This window comes from Strongylocentrotus purpuratus, unplaced genomic scaffold, assembly GCF_000002235.5.
Source record: "Strongylocentrotus purpuratus isolate Spur 01 unplaced genomic scaffold, Spur_5.0 spur5_scaffold_1, whole genome shotgun sequence".
In the NCBI taxonomy this organism is placed as follows: domain Eukaryota; kingdom Metazoa; phylum Echinodermata; class Echinoidea; order Camarodonta; family Strongylocentrotidae; genus Strongylocentrotus; species Strongylocentrotus purpuratus.
Window position 1 is genome coordinate 3,043,132 of NW_022145594.1, and position 15,986 is coordinate 3,059,117.

The window sequence follows — 15,986 nt, forward strand, 5'->3', positions numbered from 1 at the left end:
AAATTGTCCAAGGGGTACAATGTAGTTGTCCAGATACAGTCTATGAAAGTGATTTAAATCATGCAAACTCTGCTAGCCAGGGACACTTATCATATACTCCTCTGTATTTATCTAATTATTGCTTATCTATTAATTGCATTTTGTGTTATGTGATGTAAAATTTAACATCTTCCATTTTGTAAATTCCATAGAGGGACCAGAATCGACTAGCAAATACATGTGCTATTTTCTGGAAGATCATAAGTTAACCTTTGTTACCTTGACCTTTGACCTATTTAATTGCTCCAAAATCTGATGAGATTCTCTTCCTATGGTGATACATACTATCATTAAGTTTAAAGGTCATATCTCAAGGGCCAGGTTCTAGAGATATCACGTTAATGAGAAAGTGGGTCAGACGCACGGACAGCATGCACCAGAGTGAGAGCACCTTGCTCCGAGAGGAAACATCTAATTTTACTCATGCTCATGATTCCTGCCATTGCTGATTTGCAAACGGTTTTTATATGTTCTTTCAAGGTGAAGTGCTGGTCAAAAATAACCCCCAAATTTCTGGCTCAAGGCACAGGAGTAATGTGACAGTCACCGACATATACACTAGATAGGTAGGGATCTTGACGAAACTTAGATGTGAAATGGATAACTTCAGTTTTGGAATCATTCAAAGACAATTTGTTTTTCATTGCCCAAATGTTCACCTCAGTTGTGCAGGCTTTTATCCTTTCTAACGATTTTTCACGTTTACTATGCTTGAACACGATATACAATTTGCGTGTCATCTGCATAAAGCATTACATTTACACCATGAGATGTTATGATGTCTTCCATTGGCGCTGTGTACATTGTGAAGGCAAGGGGCCCGATGACGGATCCTTGTGGAACCCCATGTTTATCATGGTACATGTAGGTTTGCGAAGAGGCATTTTTTTTATTATAACAACATGCTTTCTGTTTTCCAGGTATGAGGAAAACCATCAAAGAGCCCTTCCTCTGATTCCAAAGTAGGATTCCATTTTGTCAAGCAGCAGATCATAGTCAATCGTATCAAATGCTGCGCTAAAATCTAGCAGCACCAGTACCGCTTCCTACTAACTAATGATGTGCGCCTAACAGGCAGCCCTTTAGTATCTTCTCAAAGCTTTGTTATATTTTTTGGTTCATGATCACGTCCAATAGTTTGTGTAGTAATCAGTGTCATCAATGTATAGTGTAGACCTTGCAGGACTGACTTTTAAGGATTTAGTGAAGTAATATTCCTGCATTTAAAGAAGTAAGTTTTTCACCTTGTTTGGATTGGATCTATGTATATGCTATAATCTTTGAGAAGATATATTCTTCTGTCAAAAGAACCAGCATGATTCAAGAAACAGGTTAGTTTGAAATCTGTCTGACCAGTTGCAGACCACCTTATGTGTGTCTGCATCAGAAACAGATTTGGTTTTTAAACATCTGTCACATCAGGCCACTGAAGAAGAGTGTGACACTAACCTGTTTCTTTTCTTCTCTTCATTTTTTTTTTTTTGGACAAGTCATTGCCTCCGCCTGCCGGATGGATGGTTTTTTAGGCCGTGTTTTTAGTTTTTTACATTCTGTCAAAAGAACCACCATATATGAGATATTGAAAGGAATTACAGAAAAGTAAAATGTACATTAGAAAAAGGAAGAGATGGTATTGGAATGAAATGAAATTAAAAACTCACACATACATCACAATTGTGGATAAACTGCTCACCTTTGACTCTTTTCCTTTCCTTGCAAGTGTTTCATAAAAACAATGATGGAATGCAGATCGAAGAGAAACTTTCTTCAAGGATGGCATGGAGCATATCATCTCTGCCACATCAAGTGACACAGTAGGTCCACACTTTATCTGAATATGGAGTTCAACCTGGATAAAGAGACAAATTGATTACTGATGGGATTCAGAATATAGATGTTCATTTGGATGTAAGCCATACATGAGTAACCTACATGAGCGGTTGCCCTAAATGTGGTGCTACATGTAGAACTACAGAGAGTAAGAGGGAAATGGAAATAACTAAGGGTACAGGCTGAATAACTATTGCCATGACATTTCATATCAAATTCCTATTTTTGGGACAGTAGGAATATCTCATCTTAGTTTACCATACATGTAATAAACAGAGAATCCTAAAACAAATTTAAAGGAGAGTTTATATCTAAGAACAGGTTTCAAAAGAGATTACTCAAGTCCACACCATCTGGTGCCTCGATCATACCTTAATCATTTATGAATGTTAATAGGAATACCATCATTAAATTAAAAGGGCGGATACAGAGCAAAAATCTAGGCTCGCAAAGGAGAAAAGAAGAAAAAATGTTGATACCCCAGGCATGAGCACATACATTGTACATGCATTCAATCTTACCAAGGGAGAGTGAAGCAGGAGATAGGATAAATTAAAATCAAAATTAATAATGTACATTTATGTTAAGAGTTGCAATATCAATAACACCAATTTTACACTGGGCCAAGAATATCAAACAGATTCCTTAGTTGACCTCTGCTTATATTACCATGTTTGCTACTGTTAAACATTCATAAACCCAGAATTGGGATTTCAATTAGGCAAGAGATATTTTTTTTTGAAGGGATGAAAATGGGCAAACTATTGATGAAGTTTCCTGTCCCCAAATTTTATCTCATCTAAAAGGTATAGATGCAATGTGTATACATGTGCCAGTACATACGGTACTACATAATAATGTAATTGAATTGAGTCAATGCCTTATATCAATTTGCGCATCCTGAATTTTTTCTTATTCCTCTTCCACCCAAATCACATTCGTTTTGAATGCAGCTAGTGCTTGTTATTCCTAATTGGGTCCTTTTCTCTATCCCAATTCCTTTCAGATTTTGTATACATATGCTTTACCATCTCATCGTCTGCACTAGCTGCTGAACTGATCGTCCAGGCGCCATTTTGACCGTTTCAGGAGCGTTTACATGCCTTTACTTCAGCCTACATGTATATCTCCACTATCCTAGATGCTACAGACTTCTAACACATTACTCTAAATAGTGCAAGAGTTGCTCTTAATCTTAACCTTCAAAATGCAATCTTCATACTCTAAATATAGGTCCAAAATCAACTCTTTCAACAATCGCTTAAGTTCTTTAAATATTGACCAATGAAAAAGAAAAATTACTCTTACTTTGTTTAAAAAAAAGAAATTTCTGTCTGAAATTTTTACAGCATCTTTATCTTTGCATTGCACATATTTCTGCTGAATTTCACACATCATGCATGATATGAATAGCATCCTCAAAAGTTCTGACAATGGATGTTCATGGGGTCGTAGCTCCATCATGCCTGGGGCTTTATCAGTACCCTTTTTTGGATTTAGATACTTCAAGATAATACACTTGTCAGCAACAACAACAATAAAATTCATCATACCACTGTCTGACTTTGCAAAAAATTGCTCTCGAGAATCATATATTTCAAAATAATTTGCAAACTTTAATGTATACCTACATGTAGGACTGGTCTATGAAACTTGATAGACAATTATACATGTGTATCAACCGACTGCCAACTTTGGAAAAATTTGATGACATCGATCATCACAAGGTTAATTTTAAAAATGCTGAATTTGCTATGTATCACATTACAATGTGTGGCATGCTTGTACATGTGATATCTTAGTGTGGATGAAAATGGGGTTAAAATGACCGCAATAAAATGCCCCTTCAAATGGTTCCAAACACATGCAGTATACATGTATAGTCACTCAGAAAATTTGAGTAAATCGAAACTGCATGGAAGCAAGTCACAATTTGAATTACGCTGAGTTTCTGCCCAACTGTTACACGTATCGGCTATGATGGCAATTTTCAGACTGAATTTTGCCCCTTTTCAGTATTTCTTTATCTTGTTTGTTTGTTTGTTTGTTTTATTTCTGCGTTTTCAAAATAGACCTTAATCATATACATAAAGTAACAATTTTTTCTTCATTTTACATAATTACACATTTTTAAGTACATCAAATGAGATGCATACAAACACAAATATTTTTCAATGAAAATAGATAAATTACAGAAAACGCAGGTAACCGCCATCGTGAGCGGTAAGCTTGAACTCGACGGCGGTCTCGAGAGAATAGCGGCAAACTCTTAAATTATATAATTGTACACTTGAAATTGGTGCAGTGAAAGTGCATGTGCATAATCCAATACTACTAGTGTATTTTAAGAATTAATGAATTTAAAATATATTCGAATTCAGAGACGAAGTTTAATGAGAAACGATTCTGTATGATAATATAATGTGACGTATTAGTGTCGCTTTAAAAGAATAATCTTGAAATTGCATTGAAAAGTATATTCTGGGTGGCCAAACTCAGGGGCATATCTCATAGCCCAATTTTGAAAATCTGTCAAGCTGTACGTTTTACATGCCATTTTATATCCTGCATTACAATGTATTGCTCTATATGCGTCATGTATTGGTATGTTAGCATGCAAGGCCATATACATGTAGGCCAAAGCATATATGGAAAACCATACATGTGTGTGCGTAATGTTGTGTACATTGTACATAGTACCATTGATCTAATTGCTCAGTTTATTTATCTGCTCAAAAAATAGAAATGCGGGAATCAATGCATGCATATCATCACCGATTGCAGTTCTAGCTAATTAATGATCCATGTTCCGGTTTTTTGATATATATATATAAATAAATTACTTTGTGCTATGCTTACTAAATTGCTCGGGTGACTACACATTTCGACTTCGCATTTTAACCTGGTGACTCTGGGTATTGGTGCTAATGCATTATTTTTAATACAAATTTCTTTATTCCATTGTCTTTTAATTCTCCCCTCTAAATTACATCTTTCTCTACTGTTACGATTTCTTCATCTACAATACTTAGTTTTCCAGGAACCTATAATATACAAGCACTGCTTTTTAATAGGTTCCTCACATTCTAATTAATCTATTATATGAATTGAGAATCATTGAGACGTGCTCATTTATACTACATGTATTGTATAATTTTTTATTTAAATGTATGTCCATATTTTTTGGTAAAATGTGGAACAATAAAAACTTGAACTTAAAAACTTGAACTTGAACAAGTTTAACAATTGTTACTGTTTAAACCTCATTGATGCATCCTTCCATAATTATATTCTTGTCCTGTAAGAAAATTGCAAAAAGATGTAATGTAAGAAAATGGATGAACTGATTTTGTTTATCAAACTATGATCAAACTTACCACATGTGGTCCAATGAATGCATAACCAGCTACAGTGTGTGCTGTTAGGTCTGGGTCTATGATCAGCTCAATCTCCTCTGATGAAAGCTTGTCCCTCACCAAGGCTGCTACATCTGGGTCCTGACTCTCAAAGGTTACATCAACAATGAAATCTATATCTGTATTTAAAGCCATGTGTAGTGCCTGAAGCATAGACTTCATTACATGGGTTGCAATACTTTTGTGCTGTGACACAGTGAAGTACAGGAGATACCTGAACTCCCCCTTCCTTGGCAGCACTACTTGCTCAATCAGCCTGTTGAATTCATTACGATCTGATTCATACAGGGAAGCAAGATGGACTCCAGCCATGTACTCCTGAAACAGTTTGTGAGGGAAGAAGACTGGCAATTGCACATAAGAATTCCCTTTATGCATGTCCATGCTAGTGGTAATTCTGTCCTCCTGAGATAAAATCCCAACCCTACAGGCAGTGTCCTTGGATTCTGGGCATATTTTGAAATCATCTTCACTGAAAACTAAGGTATTTTCTAGCAGACCATTTAGGGCCTGTTTGGCAGTTGGTCCAAGGAGCTCATCAATTTTTTTCAAAGAGGCAAGAAGTGAGGGGCTGCCTACTTTCTTCACCTCTTTCTGAGCATAATGTTCTTTTAGAAAGGCAATCATTGTTTTGAATATCTGAGAAAAAGTTTTCAGTGATTTCATTTCCTTTAGTTTTTGCTCACCAACTTCTTTCCACATAAGACACAACATGGCTACATATATAGGATAGTGGGCCATGTTTTCAGATATGACATCATTCTCACTGGTGAACTGGATAAGCTGATTTGCTTTATCCTCATTATTTGGAAAGTATTTGTGAATGTAAACTGACAAATTCTCTCTGTTGAAACCCTCCACATGAATGAATGTGTAGAGCTTCATTAGATCACCATCTGATCTGATCTCTACTGCTTTCCAAGGGCGAGTGGTAACCAAGACTGGGCAAGAGGCAAGTTGATCTGAACAAAGAATATCTACAAGTCCTATACCACCAGTCTCAGATGAGCTTCCACATGCCTCTGAAGAGTTGACACTTGGCTGTGATGGCTGACGTTGCATTTGATCAGTAGGCTGTGATTCACAAGATTTTGGCTTCATGATTTCGCCACTGACTTCATCTAGCCCATCGAATGCGATGAATACCTTGCCAGGATTTGACTGGATATACTCAGTAATCTGAGAAACCGTTGCTGGATTGTTTTTGTCCAGATAAGACTTTGCAATCTCGCCAATAGTGTGTTGCTTAAATTCACGTAGAGGAACAATTAAGACCCACACAAAGTGACTGAAATACATCCCTTCAATCCAGTCCCAGGCAATCTTAGCACAAAATGTAGTTTTTCCAGCCCCTGCCTCTCCCTGAACCATGATCCGCTTGGGGAACTCTCCATTGACTTTGAGATCAAGGATATAATTGTAATCTAGCTTTCGCTTCTGTTTTCCATGTTCTTCTAGTAAGAAGAGATTAGTATACATGTCTTTAAACTGCACAATGGAAGCAGGATCGAGAGGATCAGCTCTGATCTTACAGAGAGTTGACCTGTACTTGAACTTGAAATCCTTTGCACACCGCTCAACCAGTTCAGGAGAAAGTGGTTTGGTCTGAGATCCAGCAGAAGGAGATTTGGTCTGTGATTCGAGCAGTCTTGATGGCCCTCCTAAAAATACATAGATAATCCATTTTCACATGATTACACATAAACATGTATTTGATACATCTGAAAAGATTTTAAAGGCATGAGGCTAATAGTGTGACCTACAAATAGGTGCATGCACTCAAGTAAAGACACAAAGTCCTACATGTTTGTCTGAATTTGTATAAAGTCATGAAGTCAATTATGCATCCGTAGGCAGATGCATAATTATAGTTATCATAATGAAATGACGCAAAAGAATATAATTATTGAAGAACATGTACACATAAAGGAAGATGACAAACATTAAATTCTGCAGTCACTCAAAGAACTTGTACTATACTGGTGTACAGAAAAATTTAAGATTAACAAAGTTAAATTAGTAAATTACAAAAACATACATGGGGCCTGAAATATTTGACACTTCTGTAAATTGTGGCAAATGTACATGTATAGAACACAGAGCATCATTCACTTTATCTAGATGGTAAAAACTGACTTTACTTTCATGCATGGTTTTCTATATCTTCTGTTGACATAGCAAGACTGCAATAATTAGTATCTGTTTACCTTTGCTGTTTGGTTCATTGAGTAATCTGTCTGATAAGCCACCCAAGTCAATCTCTCGTAGTTTGTCTGCCAAAAGCTGCCGTTTGTTTGAGTGTGGAGGTTGCTGCATGACATTCCATTTCATGAATACATCAAAAAATGCGTTGGTATGGCTATTTGACTTCTGAATCAGGATGTTCTCTAGCTGAGCATAGGAGAAACCTAGAGATGTCCCTACAGCGTTGTAGTAAGATGGTTGGATATCCTTGGCCAGCTTCAGGAACTCCATGTCACTGACAGTACTGTAAAATGAGTAATAAATCAATTGGGTACAATAGGATATTAGTTAGAGAAATTGCCTGAGAAAATATAATGTGATACTCAACAATTTGTATTACATACGTGCTCGAGCATGCAATATAAAACAGCCTAGGGATATTAGAATATAATGCCTGTGATATAAACATTTGAAACATATTGCCCCAAGTTGCAGGTCAAGGCAGTATTGTTCTGACAAGGGTAATCATTTTTTTTTTAAAGCAGAGTTTAATAGGCAGTATCGGTACATACAATAATGATATGATGATAATAATAAGAAGAAAAGGATAACTACTACACGTACTTGTCAAAATAATGATGTTTACATGTATTATCATCACAACAATTGATGATGATGATTATGATTATTATTATCATTATTATTAATTTTACAATTATCATCATCATTATTGTTATTATTCTCATTATTATTACCTTCATCATCATAATCATAATCTATATCATGCAGAATACATGTAATCACTATAAGTTTGTTCTATAACAAGATGATTTTAAAGAGAAGGTTGAGTTATGGGAAGAGGTGAAAAATAATTTGTGAGCGTTACTCATTCTTATTATGCAAGTGTGGAAGAACATCAGATAAGATATGTTCCCTGAAAAGCATGGCTCTTCAAATGCCTTCATATTCTAAATATGCATGTAACATCGTAAAAATCGGGGGGGGGGGGGCGAATTTTTACGCTACGTGTTCGTGTAGTCCCATATACATCTTTCTGTGTACAGTGTTTGTAACTTTATCAAAACTTGGCCAAATTTCTTATCATTTTGATGATTCCAGAACCTTGCAATACATACAAATTCTTATATGCTAGATGATCAATCTTTTCTGGTCGGTTCCACACCGTTTCTTTCACAATGCAATCGCATGACCAGAACTCAACTTCATCTTTAAGTGTCACATTGACTCATTCACGACAATTGACCACGTTGTGTGGTTTGCCTTGTTTAACACTTTGGAGACGACGGGCTTCTACAGAAGCCGAGCGAGTTGTTAAGTCTGTGACGACGGCCTTCTACAGAAGCCGAGATGAATCCCTAATTTATTGACAAAGTTTCCAGCTTATTATTAGCTATTATGTGCTAAAGTTCTTTGAAGTATTATTTAGATATATTCATTCATCTCATCTATTAAAAAAATAATTAAGTTATGTGGAAAAAAATCGAGAAAAAGGTGATATCATTTCAACTTTACCCTAAGTTAGTGTTCGGATCGAAATAACTGTACAGCTGGAGACGGACGTGTACGCGCGCGTCCGTTCTACATTCTTGCCTTGATTCAAGGCTTTGGATTATTGGTTTTGTTGGTGAAGATGATTACATGGCGATTTTCCATCAGTGATTGGATGATTTTCGCTTGTCAATATGAGAGGGCTTTTTTTTTCCACATTTCGATAGATGTATTGTAGTTATTCATATAATAATATTATTAGGCCTATAGTAGTCCTTTTCATGAAGACCTATTCCTTTTAAATTAAATTTGCGATTCGCCGTGTTTCACTTGGCTACAAATAACCGACCTTACTCTAAACTGTGTAAGTATAAAGGTATGCATTGATAAAAGGAGTTGGTAATTCTTCTCCCCTATAATTACCAGTGCCTTTTCATTTCATCAACTTGACCAATTTAGCGAATCATTCATGTATGGACCTCCTCTTTTATGAAACACTTATCTCAGCTTATCTCAGGACCCTACCCTTAGAGGAACAAACAAATGTAAAGAAGTATCTACTCTGGAAGATTACTGTTTTGAAAGAAGAGGATGTAGGATAATTGGCTGAGCTTTAGCAGAAGACAATGATTGTCATTGACAATAGGGGAATGAACGGAGGTATCGACCGATCTGCGGGTGCGGAGGTGCTTGCGCATTTTGTATTGTGAGTGTATTGAAAAGGAAAGACGTGAAGCTTCAGCAAAATAAGACGGCAATTTCCCTCAAAAATAACAGACCTATTTTTCGTATTGAAGAACAAAACTTATATTTTCAGAAAGAAAAAAGTCTGATCTTTCATTTTTACATTGACTAAAAATCACGAAAATGACTGAATGAGGCGCAATGGTAGGCGAAAGTAGAAAGCACCGCCAAATTTTCCATTACTGGCGATGTAACCAAAATCGCTCCGTCACAGGGGAAACAATCGCTGTGCGCGGGCTCGCTCTCAAAGGGTTAAGAAGGTTGAGTTCTGGGAAAGGTGAAGAAAAAAATTGTGAGCTTTTTCACATTTTTATGTTAGTGTGGAAGAGTATCATAGAACAAAATCTTCCCTGAAAAAGACAGCTCTTCAAATGCCCTCGTTTTTTTTAAATGACAAATATTTTGTTTTTGACCACATGCACTTTCCTGCCGCCATGTTTGTGGAGTCCCAAATACGGTACACATTTCTGTGTCCAGCTAGTACATACATGACTTTTAGCAAGACTGGGCAAAATTATAATTTTGACAACTCCAACACCTCACAGTATACACCAATACTTACATGTATGTGCTACATGATCAACCTTTCCCATCGCTTCCACACTGTTTCTTTCGCAATGTAATCACGGAACTATAGGTCCCTTTTCATAAAACTTGTTATCAATAAAAAATGCTCAACTTCTATGACATTTCTGATCTCAGGCTCTCAGCAGAACAGAGGCCACAATAGACCACTTCACGGTTAGCACATCTCTGCAATGACCCCGAATATCAACAGATCTTCAAAACATAAAGAGGTCCCACTTTGTACATTTTGAAATAATCACTCCTACAGCGATGGAGGTGCTACAATATAGCCTTTGTTTCCCCTTTTCAAAGAATACTTCCACCTGTGTATCATGGAGTGCACTGCTTGTGCATAAATAAATATTGATTACATAACTTCCATGAGCACGTATCCGGTATTTCATCTCCATGTCTTTCACAATTTGTTCTGCAATGACCTTTATCTGCTCATGCTCAGACAGCAACCATGAACTGGCTTATTCTAGTAGCTTATAACAGTTATTGTAACTTGTTATGATAACAAGGTTTATGAAACAGCTAGGGCCAAGAACATCATCGTTAACCCTGAAGTGTACTACTAGTATATGCATACCTTACTGCAGTGTTAGGACCTGGATTGGTTTCAATGTCACCAGATCTCATCAAGAGGATCAGGAGCAGATAGAGAAGGCAGAATCGGGGGCAGAATCCATCCATGGTGTAAGATGTCCTTCTCACTCTACAGAGATTTAGTCCTCTGGAAAATGGTGATATCACATGGACGACAGTATCTGAAAAAAACATTCAAAAATATAAATATTAGGTATACAAAACAGATGGAGTAACTATCCCTGAGAGTTTCAATTCACTACATCTATAATAGCTTAAGGTTTTGGGTGCTTTACTTCAACACCATAAACTTTTTCGCCCATGCCTCCTGAAACCCGTCCTTTGGAATGAATGGCTGGGACCAGCCAAGAAGCTGTGCCTCGCAGGGTTAATATTCACGAAATGCTATATTTGGGCAGAAAACAATGATGTTGTGATTTTGTTTTTTAGTAGACAATCAGGGCACACGTGCAGGTTTCTTTCCGAGCATGCAATGAGCAACATCATGTATTGCACCATATTTATAGAGATCCCAGGAGTGCATTCAAGGCCCCTCGGCCCAGCAGCTGCAAGAAGAGGCACAGGAATGGAATCAAATTAATGCATAAATCTTTGTTAAGTGCCTCGTTATAATAATTTTATTTCAATAATCAGAATGTGAATTGCAAACATTAGTTGTTGCTACATGTAGGTAGGACAAACATGATTTCTTGTCCTAGACTACCTAACAACATCATGGAATACGGTCTACATGCAATTTGCATTCTGACTATTGAAGTACAATTATTTGTAACAGGTGAATGAAATGCTTCTAACAAAGATTTATGCATATTAAATTTGCTTTCATTTAATACGAAAAAAAATTGAGAAATTCTAAAAATAGATATTTGATGACGTCATGCACACTTCACCATACGACAACATACGACAACACAATTATTGACTAATTGCCAATAACTCAAAACACAACAACAACAACAACAAGGAACAACAAGGTAGATTTAGATCTAGAACGACCCTATGTAGATCATAGTAAATACACTAACCTTGTTTCACTTCAGTTTACAAAAGTAGCATTTCGTCTACAGAGCGACTTCAATCTAAATCTACTGAAACTGAAGAAAGATCCTCAAATTTACTAAGATCAATCACTGAATCGAACTCGAAAGCTAGGCGAGGTGGCGTGGCAGTACAGGACGTGCATGTGCACATACAATGGCGACTGTACAGTTCGGTGGGTCACTGAGCGCGCGAATGAATGAGGGGAATCCCCGGCTCTTTTCAGCAATGTTGTTGTTGGGGTTTAGATGGCGCTCTTCAATTTTGACAGATTATCTACGCCACGGCGTTCCTTCTTTAATGCAGCATCGAACTTGATCTCATGGCTCACTTTTACTGATGGAGGGGGGGGGGGGGGGGGTCTGTCTTTCCAGACTTCTGTTTTCGAGTCATGACTTGGCTCACCTATCTCAGCGAAGTGCGGGTTACACAGCTATAATAGTGTAGAAAGTTCAGTTCAGTTCAGTCTTCTGCTAGTGTGGTGTGGAACAAGTACGCTGTAAATCACAATTATCATAATATTATAATCATTATTGTTGCATGATCTGGTATTATGACAGAAAGTCTCTTTCATCAGAGCACTTCATCTGCACCGTCTCATAGGCTAGCTTTCCTTTTGTCTTTTCCCTTTTTTTTTTTAACACTATAGCTATAGATTGAAATCGGTCATTAGTGAGACAGTTTTCAGGGTCTCCAATAACGATTGTTGTCATGTCAGTGCCGGATCCAGGGGGCGATTCGGCCATGCACTCCTTTTCGGCGGCCTGGAAAGGGGGAAGAGAGCGACGGAAATAAAAAATAGAAAAGAAGGTTAAGAGGAGAAGAGATGAAAATGAAAGAGAGGTATAGAGAGAGTGAGAGAAACACACACTCTTATTTCCACGGAGTCAAATTTCACTCTGAATGGCGTCAGCTGGGAGTCAACTCTATTCCTAGTTAAAGTGACACGGAAAAGGAGACATCTTGACTCTGAATTGAGTCAATTCTCAGCTGATGCCACACAATCCGAGTCAAATTGATTCGGAATCCGTGTCACTTTAACTAGGAATAGAGTTGACTCCCAGCTGACGCCATTTAGAGTGAAATTTGACTCCGTAGAAATAAGAGTGCAGAGAGATATATACGAGAGAGAGAGAGAGAGGGGAGAGAGAGAAGGAGAGAGAGAGAGAGAGAGAAGGAGGGAGAGGGGGAGAGGGGAGGAAGAGAGAGAGAGAGAGAGAGAGAGAGAGAGAGAGGGGGGGGGGAGAGAGAGAGAGAACAGGAAATAAAAACATTAAACCTAAATTTACACATATAGATTTCCTTCGTTGAGTTTACTTGACATGGGCCTACGAAGACTTCGGAGGAAAATAAAACAGTACAAAACACAGTTAATATAATTTATGCAAAATAGTTTTTTTTTTAAGAGAGAGAGAGAGATCATTTTTTCTAAAAATGAAATGATAAAGGCTAGTTAATTTCAAGGAGAAAATTACAATTTCTATCACTCGTGCCAGCCATCTTAAAGGTTCTAAAATAAATTGTTAAAAACTGAAGAACTTCGGGGCTCCCTAGCAAAGGCTCTGCCCCGGCAGGGGCTCTAAGGCGGGCCCCTGGACCTCAAAACAACCTGTTGTACGTTCTATAAAATTGTTGTTAGGAGAGAGGGTGTGTTTCTACCGCAGACGGCTATCTGGAAGGCTCCGCCCCTCGACCCTCGGGCTTGCCTCTGCAAGCTGACGGGGCCCTAGAACAGGTCTGTGGACCCCATCCGTATTAGTGGTTCCCAAGTAAAAACCCTTTGTTCTATAAACTTGTCTTTAAGAGAGCATAACAAAAAAACAAAAAACATTTTTTTCAATTTTATTGAACAGTGAGTTTCAAAAGAAGGGGTAAATTGTTTTTTGGGAATTACTGGGTTTTCCCCAAACAATAACGTGGGGGAATAAATATGAAGTGTTAGTTATTATGTTTAGTTGCATAATGAATTGAAGTATTCATCAGTGCACTCTTAGAAAAGTTAGTACATTTATTGAGACTACGCATTGGTTCTAAATAGAAACATATTAGAAGCGGTTCTAAAAGGGTTTGGGCTCAACCCCCCCCCTAAGTTATCTTTCTAGTGGCAAGAGGCCTCATCCGCCCCTAGTGAAAATATGGCCGTATACGCCCATGGCTGAGGTGCTTCTTCTTCCAATTGTTCTGTTAATCTTCAAAGGGCTATATGCAGCCTATATCGTCTACCAGTTAGTGAAATTTGTTATGAATAAATTGATAAATCCATTAAAAAATTCGTTTTTTGAGGGTTAATGGTGAAATAAGAAATATAATGCTCATTTACAATGCCACTCACTGCTTTTCTGTCTTTTTAAAATGTTTTTTTTTTTCTCTCTCTCTCTCTCTCTCTCTCTCTCTCTTCCTTTCTCTTTCACTATCTTTAACTCCAACCCCTCCCCCTCTCTCTTCTTATGTATTTTATCGATCTCTAATCATCTTTCTTACCCCCCCCCCCCTCTCTCTCTCTCTCTCATTCCTACACTATTCCGTTTATTTCTGTCCCGGTATGTGTCTCCCTCATTTCCTCCCCCCCCCCCGCCCGATCCCCGGCCCTCTCTCTCACTTTCTCTCCGTCTCTATCGATCTATCTCTATTTCTATCATTTCTTAGTCACTCTGCATGCATCCCTAGTATAAAAAATTATATATCTATATATATATTACCATCCCTTCCTTCTTTTATCCATTTATTTTTGTATCCGACATCTCTCTCTCTCTCTCTCTCTTCCTCTCAATCTTTCCATTCTCTCTTCAATCCCTTTAGTGTCTCTCTCTCTCTCTCTCTCTCTCTCTCTTCCTCTCAATCTTTCCATTCTCTCTTCAATCCCATTACTGTCCTCTCTCTCTCTCTCTCTCTAGCTCATGTTTCATTCCTCCATATTTCTACTCCCTTTCCTCTCAGTCTTTTTACAATAATTAATGTTTCTTACCTCTATATATCACCAATTCACCCTATTACCGTTTCTCCTGCTCGTTCTCTCTCACCCCCCCCCTATCATCCATCTCCATTATCTCTCTATATTTGCCCCCATCCCCGAACCCCCTCTTCCTTCATCACCCTTCCTCGAATCTCTCTTCAGCATTGCTCTCCCCCCCCCCCCGCTCTATCTCCTTATTTGTGATCCTCCTTTCCTTTCTCCATCTTCCCATTCAGTCTCCCTCCAAAGTCATCCAGTTATCACCGTTTCCCATGCTCCCCCCCCCCCTTTAAAAAAACCCTCTTCTCTCACTCATGTTTTAAAGTTTTCTTAACATCTTGCTTTTTGCTCCTCTCTTTTGTTTTTCTCTTAATCATTACTAATCAGTTTCTCTCATCTCTCCCTCTCCCTTCCTCCCCCCCCTCTCTCTCTCTCTCTCCCTCTCCCTTCCTCCTTCCCCCTCTCTCTCTCTCTCTCTCCCTCTCTCTCTCCCTTCCTCCCTCCCCCTCTCTCTCTCTCTCTCTCCCTCTCCCTTCCTCCCTCCCCCTCTCTCTCTCTCTCTCTCTCTCTCTCATCGTATTCCCATGTCTCTCCTATATATTTCACATCATACAAAGAGATCAGAGATACAGAAGGTATATTTAAATCTTCCATTCTTTATTCAATTTATAATCCTGACTTCTGTTGAAATTTGTCCATATCAGGAAATTTGAATTCCGCTGGTTGATACAAGTAATACAATATAAACATACACATAATGAAATCAAATACATACATAACATCGTCATCCTAGAAATTAATATTATCCGAAAGATTATTAACCAAATGAGCTTATTATTATTATAATCATTAGTATTACTATTTATATCATTGATAGTAATTACTTACCTACTTACTTACTGCATTTTATTACTTATCCAATATCATTTATCAATATATTACATTCAGTGCCATTGATATAGTGTGGCTAAATCATATTATGTTTAGACAATCCAGTACATTATTATTTTGTGGCATAATTGATTACCGATAACTTAGATACAGTATGAAATCTATGTATTGGCAATGTATGTGCACAAGTAGGAATTTTAGCAAAA

General features: G+C 37.7%; 2 protein-coding genes across 2 annotated transcripts; both read right to left on the reverse strand.

Annotated features, from left to right (window-relative positions):
* Positions 1-1,690: 1,690 nt before the first annotated feature.
* Positions 1,691-5,791, reverse strand: LOC115920854. The gene is made up of 2 exons (XM_030977504.1): positions 5,247-5,791; positions 1,691-1,888 (listed from the first exon to the last, which is right to left on the reverse strand). Exons 1-2 carry the CDS (start codon positions 5,667-5,669, stop codon positions 1,697-1,699), a joined length of 615 nt encoding a protein of 204 aa, XP_030833364.1. The 5' UTR covers positions 5,670-5,791; the 3' UTR covers positions 1,691-1,696.
* Positions 5,792-6,174: 383 nt separating this feature from the next.
* LOC105442081 lies at positions 6,175-11,112 on the reverse strand. The gene is made up of 4 exons (XM_030977735.1): positions 10,882-11,112; positions 7,493-7,773; positions 6,583-6,946; positions 6,175-6,226 (listed from the first exon to the last, which is right to left on the reverse strand). Exons 1-4 carry the CDS (start codon positions 11,070-11,072, stop codon positions 6,175-6,177), a joined length of 888 nt encoding a protein of 295 aa, XP_030833595.1. The 5' UTR covers positions 11,073-11,112.
* Positions 11,113-15,986: the final 4,874 nt, after the last annotated feature.